The sequence below is a fragment of the Rissa tridactyla genome, chromosome 3 (assembly GCF_028500815.1).
Source record: "Rissa tridactyla isolate bRisTri1 chromosome 3, bRisTri1.patW.cur.20221130, whole genome shotgun sequence".
NCBI lineage: Eukaryota > Metazoa > Chordata > Aves > Charadriiformes > Laridae > Rissa > Rissa tridactyla.
The window spans coordinates 77,639,192-77,651,341 of NC_071468.1; the positions used below are offsets into that span (position 1 = coordinate 77,639,192).

Sequence of the window (12,150 nt, forward strand, 5' to 3'; positions counted from 1 at the left end):
TTTATATTTTGGGTTTTTTTTCCCATCCCGAAAGCAATATAATACACGTCACTGCTGAGATGTAAAAATGGTGTCTGCTACAGACAGCAGTGAGATACCTGCTCCTTGCAGACAGATTTTCTTCAGTGTGCCTTCAGGTAACTGCGTGACGCTAATCTGCCTCCTTGGGACGTCATTCCTGGAAGTCCTGAACACTCCTAGGGATTTCCAAAGAGAGGGGGCCACACGCTCAATATCCCAGAGCACCCCCAAGCCTCCCTGCAGTCCAGCCAAATGGTGGCCAGGCTCTTCTCAACCCTCCTTCCCACAGGCTGGATCTTAACTCTGAGAAATATAAAGAGCACAGCTCCTGATTTTCGAATTCCCACTCTCTTACTGCTGTATGTTGGCTCTTAAAGGGGTCAAAGACTCCAAACTCTTTTCTTTTTCAATGAGGAGGACAATGCATGCAGCAAGATGAGGAATAAGCCAACGGCACCGTTATAGAGAGTCACACTGGTCGACGTAGGCATCTTTTCGGACCTGACAAAACCCGTTCTCATTAACACCGTGCAGGAGTGAGAGCCAGGGTCAGAGGTGCAAAAGGACCTGGGCATGGGGGGAGTAAAGCCAGTTTTAGGCCCTGACCCTGTGCTGCAGGTACGGCCGTGGGGAGATGGGGTGCGAGGGACGGCTCCTGCCAGGTAGCTGCCAGGGTGCCCCACGGGCCCTCCTGAGTCATCTGCATCTCCTGCACATAGCCCAGGAAGAAAATATTTATAGCTCTGGGTGATGACTTTGGAAATTTTATTTCCAATTTATGTGGAAGGAAATCCAATGAATTTTATTTCACCGCACTTTACTTCCTTCGGAACAAGGCATATCTTTATTCTTTAACGTTCTATAAAAACTGTCTGAATTTTATTTAAATTGGTTATGAATGCCAGTTTCATAAAGCAAAGCCACGATTCACAACCTGTTTTCTTTCCAAAGGACACAAACCTGCTTTTTTTTTTTCCAGTTTTATAGAGGTTTGGGTGGGGGAATGGCTGACAATATTTTTCAGGCTTTTTTACTTCAAAATTTATTGAAATGCTTATTAAGAAGTAGCCTGCTAAAAATGCATTTTCAGCCAACAGTTCCTTAACTTTTAACTTGTTTAAATTCCCGGTCAATAAAAAGATTGGTAATTTTTTAAAACCATTTTTGAAAAAGCAATTTTTCAACAAGAACATGTTTAATATGAAAATTATAACTTCAGTAAACACATCAAATGAGGAAAGCAAAGAGTAAAAATAGAGTAATACAACACAGTATTGCAGTGAGGAGAAATTAAGGTTGGAGAAATTATTCAGGGGTCACTAGTAATTGCACATTTATTAATAAAAAATTTAATGCTTCTTCTGGGAAGGAAGTTGACAGAACTGGAGCTGTAATGGGATTTTAATTATTTTCCTTTTTAACACATGCGTTTTGCTTCTCTTTTGAAATAATAATAATAATAATGTTGGTGTTAAAAATTAGAAAACATGCCTCCTTCTGAGGAAAGACAGGCTTGTGCTCACGAAGTGTCAAGTGTCACATCCTAAAATAATGTGCCGGTATTGGTATGAAGGAAAATGCTCAACTAGAGACACTGGGGCGAAGTTGCGTGCTATTTCTAGCGTACACGAGGCAAGTGCTGTGGGAAAGGGGATATGAGTCGCTCTTGGCTCTGGGAGGCCCAACACCCACCGTCAGTAGCCATGGTCTTTTCCCAAATCTGCCGCCTTCCCATTGACCATCTTCCTGTGCTGCCCACCCCTCTCACTGTCACACCTTTTATTCCATCTCTTTAGCTCCCTGAATCGTCTTCCTTAATTCGCTTCACCGGACCGAAAAGTGGGGATTACGTAGAGCTGCTGGGGGTACCAGAGCTGCTGGGGGTACCAGCCTGCTTGGGCGGGAAGACTCATCCCTGGCCATTGGGGAGCTTCGTTCCCTTTATCCCCATCTCCTTCCCTTCCTTCTCCCCGCTCTTCATGCTCCTGGGGATTTTATGCCTTGTAATTTATGTGTCGCTGGCTACTGGCAGAGACTTAACCCTCCTTGCTGCTCTTAAGGGTCAATGGCACTCCCCTGCCCACCTCTGCGGGAGGCGTGGGGAATCCCTCAACCGCCTTAATGCTGTAGGTCACGGTCACTCGCTAACCCCGAGTATGAAAGGAGTGAGGTTTGGGTCTTACTTCTAGTAGAGCTGCTATCTCAGGCTTGCTATGACAGGGTTGTATTTTCTATAAGTTCCTACAGCTGGCCGCTGATTGCAGCCTTCAGCTTAAATATTATTAATAAAGATCATGTTTTCTACACTTCAAATTAGCCGTTAGCTGGCCTACAGCAATTTTTGGTCAGAGAGGGGGAAGATGTCTCAAAGCAGTCATTTGTCTTTTCGTGTCTGCAGAACATAGGGTGTCTGTCATTCAGAGACCACTTAAAGCTAATGGGAGGGATCCTATTGATTTCACTGGGCTTTGGATCAGAGGTTGTGGAGTCCTAAACACGGTGTGAGTCAAGAAAAAGAAAAAGCGTATTTCTTCAGCAGGATGGTGGTACAGGACGCGGGAAGGGGAACAGAAGGCCTGAAAGACCAAGGAGATCTCTCAAGACTCCCGAGAAGGTCTGCTGCAGCCCCAGCAATAGGACCCAAACGTCAGAGGTCCAGCCCACGGGAGCAACAGCCTTCATTTCCATTACAGGGTAGAAAAACGTAACATTTAAAAAGCAGGGCAAGAAAGACCGGGCAAGACAGTGGATGCATTTGTTCTAAAACAGTAAATAGATCTGTGTAGCCAGGCATAGAGCCTGTCGTTTCCCGGGGACAGCATATCGCGGGGCGGCTGGCAGGCCGCAGCTCTGTATTTGGTCCTGCGTTATCCCGGCGAGATGCCTATCAGGGTGCAGGTAGGGTCAGCCAGAGCTGGGTTTTGGGGCTCCCCTCCCCACCCCGGGGCTGCAAATCTGCCCGTGGGCTCAGTGCTGCCTTTTTTCAGTGCGTTCACCCAGCCCCCGTGGACTTCGACAGTCTTTAGGAGTGTGTGTAAGGTGAACACCGCATAGCCCTTCGTTCAGCCTGGCAGCAAATAAAAAACTTTACAGTAATTTTGCCTGGTTTGTTGCCCTTGCTTGAAATGAAACAGAATCAAAGTTGGGTTTTTTTGGTGGGGTTTTTGGGGAGGTTCTTTTTTAAAATAATTTTGCTATAACTCATGAACAATTTAGTTTTTGAAAATGAAACGTTACAGTCTACAATATGACCTAAGCCTCACTGTTATTTCAGTCACAGGAAAGGTTGAATTTCATGTGGCCAAGATTACTGAGGTTTTAAGAACATCAGTATCAATTCACTGCTACAATTGCTTTTCTCAATATTTTTTGTTCCAGAGCCATAACTGCCATTCTGACAGCTCTCTGTGCCTGATCCAAAGTCCCTGAAACCAACGGCGGGCTCTCCCTCGGCTGTTATGGGTTTTGCACGGCCATTTGCTCAAATCACTGTGTATGCCACAGTGCAGCTGATGGAGCAGGACCAGTTGCTCTCAGATTGCGGTGGCAAACTGAGCAAGAAACTGATGAAATCTATCGGTAAACCACCAAAAAATGGCACCAGCGGTAAGACGCAGCAAACGTTGAGTGATGCTGGAAGAGTGGCAGGGACCGCTTGTGGAGGTTTTAACTCTCGGCAGGCTTGGTATCAGTAGCTCTACAACCTGGAGCTCCACAGGGTGTCACAGGTCTTACACCCCTCTCCCCTCCCGCCTCTCCAAGGTGGCAAAATCACCTCCTGACCACAAGGTTGGCACCTTAAAGGCTAGATGTGACCCTGCATCCCTCAGAGCTGCTGGGTGGCAGTCCCGCTTCAGCTTTCTGGTGTCCTGAAGCCTGGGCCAGGATGAAGGGAGCGCTCTCCCTCTGCCAGTTTGCACCTAACAGGGTGAAGGAAGAGCCAAGGAGAGGTACAGGGGGAAGAGCCTTTGCTTTCTCTGTCCTCTCTGCTAAGAATAAGGAGGCAGCATGGAAGATGAAAAGGGTGTAAAGGCAAGAGAGGGGATGAGCAATGCTATCTGTCTTCCCCTAATTCAGTCCTCCTTTGAAGGCACTGTGATTACAAATGGACTGAGAGGTATTTTCTTTTAATGCTGAAGCACTAACAGGGAGCGGTTTTGCTTGACACCGGGGCACAGGAAACAGGTCAGGTACCTTAAAAAAAAGAATTCAAACCTCACTTTTTGAAACCAAAACTCTCATGGCCTCTGAAGGATACCAACATGCACATTTCCATTAACTTGACCACGACTACAAAACTTACTGGCCTTGTTTGATCACAAATATTCTCAGTGCTTTTTAAAATCAGTCTTGTAGGTATGAAATCTTTCCCCCGTTCCGGTACTGTAACACTGAGGTTAACCTGCCTGCATCCTTGCTGCCCTGGGCGGATGCCCCACATGTGCCGTGCTTCCTGACCCTGCCTCTGGTGCTGGAACAGCAGAGCAAAGTGAGAGGACTCCAAGCGAAGCATCAGCTGTAGCTCTGGCTCCTCTCAGCCTTGCCACAGCCTCCCCAAAGGCCTTTTGCTTGTAGGAGAACGTTTTGCATTTCATGTTTCAGCTGCAGATGTGTTTTCAGAGCTTTCTCTGCCTCTTTTTGTTAGTGATTAAAGATAACTGGCCGTAGGTGAGTTTGCATTAAATCCGGTAACAAGCATGTTTTATTTTGTGTCTTTTACATAACAGCTTCCAAGCACCAGGACTACCTTATAATTCATCTCATACTGGACTCAGAAATTTATCCTCCCAGAGCAGAAGTACTAAGAGCAGACTTTCTGATTTCAAAGAGAAAAAGGTCATGATCTTACTGCAGGAAAACCGTGGATCACAGCTGGGTGTGGGACTGGAAATGATTTTTTTTTCCCAGGGTGTTTACGTTTTGTTTGGTTATTTGTTTGCTTTACATATAATCCCATAGCAGTGGGCGGTACTCAGATCATCTTCATAAACAAATGATCTGGAAAGCAACCTGGCGTTTAATTTCCTTAACCCATCAAACCCTCCTTTGCTCATACAGCAGCATGCCAATCTGAAACCTTGACTCAATATTCTGGGGAACTGGGGGCAGGGAAGGACGAACTGTTGGTTTTTCTTTCCCACTTTTGTTAAAAGGCATCCAAGCATGGCCCTTCCTACCCTGACTAACCTGGGTAGGTGCCAGATGGATTTTTCCTTTCTCTAGGCAATGGCTTAGGAATTTCAGCTGGCTAGAGCTGAGGCTGTGGGCTTTTCACTGGCCTTTTCACTCCAGCCTACCCTTTCTCCGCAGTTAATCCCATCTCTCTCCCCCCATCCACTCTTAGCTGGACTGTACTGCTCCTTGACAATCAGCTTCCAGAGGACTAGATTCTGCCTTTTCCTTCTGGAAACAAAGAGATGTGCCTGAAAGAAAAGCTTCCAGCCACTTGTGGAATAAGAAATTAAAATCCTGAGGCAGTGCCTACGGGAGAAGGGTGCACGGCTGGCCAAGAGAGCATGCTAGCCCAGCTCTTTAAAAATAAACTTCTTTTATGTAGTTCCCAGTATTTATCATGGGTAGCTAAACTTAAGAAAACATGGCTCTCGAAAATACTGAAAAGTTCACAAGAAAAATTTGATGTCCTCATTGACTAGAGCATCTTAACCGCTTTGTTTTCTGTGCTCTACAACAAACAGCATGACACAACGTATCTGGATTTAGCATGGGAAGCGAATACCCAGGAACCTAATCTCGTAACTGCACAATGGCTTTCTATACCAACCAAAATCTTTAATTGTCACTGCTTTTCTTAATGCGCAGAACTGCCGTAAGCGCTTCAGGGGGTTCTTTTGACTAAATGATACGTCTTTCTTCCTTCTATTTCCTATCAAGCTCACTCTCTCAAAAAAACCCCTCCAAATAGCTGAGTTGTACCTCACTACCCAAATTATCTCCTCTTCTGAGGAGTAAGGGGGGTTGGAACTAGACGATCTTTAAGGTCTCTTCCAACCCGAACCATTCTGTGATTCTGTGATTCCGTGAAGAAAGCATACAATTCGTAATATTCTATGTTACTATGCTTTCAAATGTCTCCAAATGCCAAGGAGTTAAAGCTCGCCGTGCGTGCCAGTGATCTGTGACGTTAAGATTCAGGCGGTGTAGCCCGGCTCTTGCGGGAGAGCCCTGGCACGCAGAGCCAGCCCCTGCATCCCGCCTGGCAGCACCCTCCCAGCACGAGCATTTCCCCAGCAGAGGAGCCTGCACTTGCCGGAACAAACCTTGCTGGAAAATGGCAGCTGAACCCTAAAGCAAAGAAAGCACTTTTGAGCTGAAGCCTGCAGTTCCACCTGACAGGCTATTACCGTACTTACTTTCAACCGCGCTGAGAAAACTCCAAGGATTTCCCAATTCTCAAAAGCATAAACAAGTTTCAGTTTCTCCTTCATTTAAAAAAAATCTCAGCTTTTCGCTCAGCCAGCATCTGACTTGCACTATTAGACTCTGGGTAATTTTTTACTATGGGGAAAATATTTTTTCAGAAGAAGCAGCCGTCCCCACTCCTTTCTTTCATATTTTTTTCCCTTCTCCCCTCTCAAGGAGACAATTCCTAGCACAAACGTAGGAATACTGACTAGCCTTTAGGAGAAAGATGCTGTCTTAATGGCCAGTTCCTGTGAAATTCCCTTTACCCTTGAGCACATTTTAATATAGCATTGTTTCCCAAAAAGTAAAAATACAGAAGGAAAACCACGACCTCTGTGAAACACGTAGCGTCTTTGACAAACAACACTCGTTTCCCCACCACCAAAGCCTAGGCTCAACATCATATTTTCACTGAAAGTTCCTAAAATACATCTTTAAAGATATTTTAGGTACATATTCATTATTTGACCACTTTTTTTTTTTTTCACATACAAATTGAGTACAGATTACCTCCCTGCCAATTTTGTTTCCAATAGCATAGGAAAAATAAAAGTCTAACAAATTGCTTTTATTACTTCCTTAAACAAGAACTGAAACTTGTCCAAAAAAGCACATGAAAGACTAACTTGGATGACTTGAGCTTTTGCCAGGCACAGGAGTGATATAATAAAGCAAAAACTTAAACACATATTAATAGAGGAATAATTAACTGGGCATTAAATGAATGCTTTATTTTAATAGCACAAAGGGCGTCAACTGGTTCATTGATTGCTTGCACTAAAAATAAAGCAGATTTTAAATCGAAATAATACATAACTTATTTTATATCATATTGTCTCCCAACTCTAGTCCTGAACTCCTCCAACACCTATTGACTTTGGGGGCATCCTGGTGTGCTGTGATGGTTCGTCAGGCCTGATTGACCAGCGGCACAGTAATTAAACATGGCCTTGAAGAAACAGTTTAACTTATTTGGCACAAGAATTGTGACTGCACTGGGGAATCACTTTTTATGTTTGTCTGGTTTCCTCCCCTTAGGATGTAACCCTGAAACCAACGGGAACTTTGCAAGGAGTTTAAGAGGAAGCAAGATCAGATCTTAGGGGTCACATCGCTTTTGCCTGGGGAGAATTATACTGGGAACAAACTGACCCTTCCGAGTGACTCCTAGGGATCTAAAAAGCATTGTCATTACCTAACCAGGGGTTGGCTCAGCACAAGGGACACCAGAGGGTAGGAGAGCCTGTGGGCCCACTAGTGCAGGCGTGGCCAAGATGCTCTGCACTCCAGGGACTGGCCACCACCTCTGGGCTGCTGCCCTCCAGTCTGGGCTTCTCTGATCAACTGCCTGAACCTGGGGACCGGCTTCGGCACTGGGTTACGTCAGCTCATCAGCTCGACTTTGCTGGATGTTGCACCCGGGACACCAAGATTGGCCTTTGGCCCTGCATCCTCTACGGGGGAGGCAGACACGGGTTTCAGTGCAGAGGAAATGCAGCTTGCTCCTCCATCGCCACCCGCCTCTTCTACAGTTATAATGAGGAAAAAAAAAAAGTTGTTGTTGCAAAATACAACCCCGTGTTCTGACTCTCCACAAATATTTCCATTTAGCCAAACGACACATTTTACTTAAGTACGACCGAGAAGAAAGGCAAATGCGAGGGAGAGATCTCCCAGTTCATCTAAAACTCCCTTTTGGAAAGCCATCCGTGAATCTCTCTTAAATGTACTACAATTCATTCTCTGTTTACTTTAGGCAAACAGAAAAACTCATCGTGGAGCACTCGTTTTCGCAAGCTAATCAAGAACATTAGGTCCCAACAGATTCATTTAATAGAAATATAATAGGCATTCCTGCTTGCTTTTAATCTTGCCTAGCTGCAAATGCTAAAATGAACAGCGAATTAACCCTGCCTTGGAACAGAGATCCTTTCACAGCTGACATCATCTCTCTCATGGCTTGTAAACACTCCAGGCTCCCTGTATGTGCTTTCCTGGCTTTCGCTCTTTCCCCGCAGCAGAGGAGAGGAGTGGAGGAGAGGAGAGGAGTGGAGGAGAGGAGTGGAGTGGAGAGGAGAGGAGAGGATGCTCCCGCCTGCATGCAGCTAGGAAGGGGAGGAACAGGCGAGCTCCAAAGGGAGCACTGCGTGTCAGCAGAACAAAACGCGCCGCCACCGCCCAAAAACAAGGCAGAGCTAAAAGGTGGGTGGGAGAGTGAGTTTTGGGGCGCCTCAGAGAGGGGGGAGGGGACAGGGGACTTTTCGTGCATCACCAACCGCTCCCTGCATGGCTCTCCCTGATTTACCGTGCGAGACAAGGTAGTACGACAAGGCCATTCACGTGCTGTCATCAAATATGAGAGATTTTTCAAGCAGTTTGAGATCTTAAATTGTTCACGGATAGCAGAACTAGCATTAGAACGCTAAACAGGAAAAAAAAAAACCTATCATATTTCATAATGTATGTCATAATGAACAAAAGCCTTTCAAAAAAAAAAAACGGTTTTCACTGTGCTAAAGTAACAATCTAGACTTGTTGTAAGTATGTTATTCTTACAAGTAGTTCGCAGTTATTCTTGAAGGCAAGTCTTGGAGTTTCCTTAGCATAGTGCTGCTGGGGAAAATTTTCAGCATGTCCATCTTCATCTCTAGCCTGAAGGGAAATATAATGGCCTATTTAGGGACTTACAAATAATGGAAGGAAAAAAAAATAGCTAAAAGCATAACAGCTCAGATCATTAAAACAGACGGGAATCCCAAAATACAACATTATTAAAAAGTTTCTTTAAATGCTCAGTACACCTTTTAGATACGAGAACTTGGGATGCTGTTTTCTTACATAGCTTAGGTTGAACATGCAAATTCATTGTGGTGTAATAATTAGAACAACAAAAGACAAACCCAAAACAAAATATTTGAGCTGGAAACTGTGAGTAACTCAGGGTTTCAATTTACTTCATTGCATTTTTCAGGATTACATTACATACGTACTCGTTTAAACTTTTTGACATGATTAAGCAATCCCTAGATAACGTACTCGTATTTTAAGTTTAACAGCAAGGCCAAAAAAAATAAGTAAGTTTGCATACTCATAATTTACATGTAATACTATTATAGATAAATGGATTCCCCCTCCATGTTTAAGTGAAGCTTTGAAAGGAGCAATCATCTAGCGAGAACAATGATCCTTCAGTCAAATGCGGTCAAAATATTTAATGACAAAGATGCATTAAAAGTTACCAGTTATTTGGAACTACGCTGTTAATTAAGAAAGCTGAAGTTTAAATGGAGACATTACCAGAGCCCATTAGCAATCCTGCTTGCATATAGTATTTTTCCCTTCTCATCTACAGCATTTTCTGCTTTCGAGTTAAAGCAAAAGGGAGAAGCAGGTGAAAGGAGGAGTGTCAGCAATACACTCATTACACTGTTCATTTGGGTGACACTTGCACTCCGTTCCGCTCCATCTCGTCTGATCCCTGACTGTTCGCTCTCTCCCTCTCGCAGCCTCCCGAAATTCACAGCTGAGCTGTCTCCCTCACATATGGCTTGCATATAATTATGCACATTCCATTTTACACTGCATTAAAATGATGAGCTCCTGGCTCCCGGCCAACCTATTTAAATCAGCCCCTTGCCCGAAGAAGAAGCCGGGGAGAGGAGGAGGGCAGAAAGGGAGGCAGGGGGGGAGGACCGGAATGGGGGCGAGGGGAGCCGGCGGAATGGGGCGAGGAGCAGTTAGTCCTGCTCCCCATCCCTCCAGCTTCCCCACGTCCCCATTCCCCAGGGCAGAGGGGGTCCAGGGATGCCCAAGTGCAATGCACTCGTGTCTCGACGGCTGCAGCAGCGCTGCCATATCGTGTGTGTCCCCCCCTCCTTGCGCGGCGTGAACTGCCTGTCGTCGTGTGTCACACTCCCGGCACCCAGGCTTTTTCAGCGTTGGCATTTATGAAAGATATTTACACCTTGTAGGCTCTACGGCTTGTTTGCCTTCAAATAGGCTTCTTCTGCCTCTCCCCGGGGAGAGACGGGGTAGGAAAGGGGAGCTGTGAGTTAATGGCACAGGGGGTTTTTTAGGAAAATGTGAAGGGGTTGCATCTCATTGAAAGACCATTGACTCCATCGGGCTTCGACTTGGGCCTCTGCTTGTCAGCCACGGGGCAGGAACAAACTCTGCCTGACAAAAAAAATATCATTTTTAAAAGTGCAAAGTTTGTCCAAAGGTATGTTTTGAGTAGCACCTACAATTGATGATTATTACAAGAAGCGGGAAGTGGGAAACGAATTTATTCTCTACGTTTCCTAGCAGCTTATAGGAATTTTCTTTCACTGCCCTCAATAGCTGCAGGGTGGAAAATGTTTAAAATTTTTCCTCCAAACCACAAGGAAGAGGCAGAGCATTCCTGAGCACCTGAAATCACTTTTATACTGACAAAGGTTTAAATGCATTCTTCTAATTAGTTTGAAACTGAAACCCCTCTCACACAGTAAATCTACCTCCCATGCTCTGTGGAATACAAAGTTTCGAGTTTGACCGTGTTTTTTATAAAAAAAACACCCCAATTCTCATTTTGAAAACTTTGTCCTTTCCTCTCCTCCGTGAAGGAATATGGGCAACTCGACGAAGCTCTTCCAGGTCATCTAGAAGACAACTGGGGGGCGAGTGCCCTTAAAAATGCCTTGCACAAATAGAAACGGACCTGTCAAGCTCGGGACCACAGGTGCCAACGGGATGCTCAGTGACAGAGAGCTGGCGAGATGTTGCGTGAGGCACAGGTGTTGTGTAGGGCTCTGAATGCTATCGGTGCCCCCCAGACCCCTGAAATCGTATCTTGGCACTATTCTAGATGTTGTGCACGTGACGGCTGGCACATTGTAACCTGCTGGTGACCCTCGGGAGCATTATCTTGGTGCACGCACACACCTTGTAAAATGAAATGGATAGCAGGGTGTTTGTACTGCGTGTGTCAAAACAGAGAGACAAACCCCACCGACCTTGACTGCTTACTAAAACTGCCAGTTACGCAAAGGTTATTCACCCCTGCTGATGGCAACGTGCTCCCCCCCCTACTGGTCCGAACCTTATTTTATTTAACTTTGGATGTCACTAAAATTTCCTAGTCTCAAAACCAGTTTAGCTACATACTACTATAATTTACTCAGGCAGCAAAAGTATTCCTAGTTTAGCTAGCTGGTTTCCATTGTAAAAAATACCTATTCTCAGCAGCCAGGGCTAATTCTCCAGTTGCTTTACATTAATTCATCACTACCATCTTCCAGTTGCAAATAATTTGCAGAAGGAAACACTCTTGTAAATGTTCAGCACTGTTCTAAGCGTGTTAAAGAAGTGGCTCAGAGTTTATCTTGCCGTGGTAATATCGTGATATGCCTGTATCTACACCGACTGTATCTCGCTCTCAATTGCCGCCGCAGGCCAGCAAGCGGCTGCCTCAGCTCCTCACCATCTCGACCTCGCTCGCAGCAGGCTGGCAGCTACAGCTTCTTCCATCAGGCCTGGGCTGCCATGGGATGTATTTTGTCTGCTTATTGATTAAAAGGAAGCAACTGAAAAAAGCCCAAGCCAAACCTGGGATCTCTCTGATTTTTTTAAAATGCTTTTCAACTGCTGAAATGGTTAGAGAAATGCTCTCATAAAAAAAAATAAAATATATGCCCAAAATGCTAGATGCCATTGATTGCATATATG

The 12,150-nt window shown here is 45.1% G+C and overlaps 1 protein-coding gene across 2 annotated transcripts in view; it reads right to left on the reverse strand.

The window, feature by feature from the left end:
* Positions 1–12,150, reverse strand: part of SOBP (sine oculis binding protein homolog) — a 120,709-nt gene that overhangs the window by 46,075 nt on the left and 62,484 nt on the right. The window contains exon 5 of one of the 2 annotated variants that reach the window (XM_054196313.1): positions 9,001–9,096. The exons of the other annotated variant lie outside the window; for it this stretch is intronic. Coding sequence (XP_054052288.1) covers positions 9,001–9,096 — 96 coding nt within the window. The remainder of the gene's footprint in view (positions 1–9,000; positions 9,097–12,150) is intronic. 2 annotated transcript variants of the gene reach the window in all.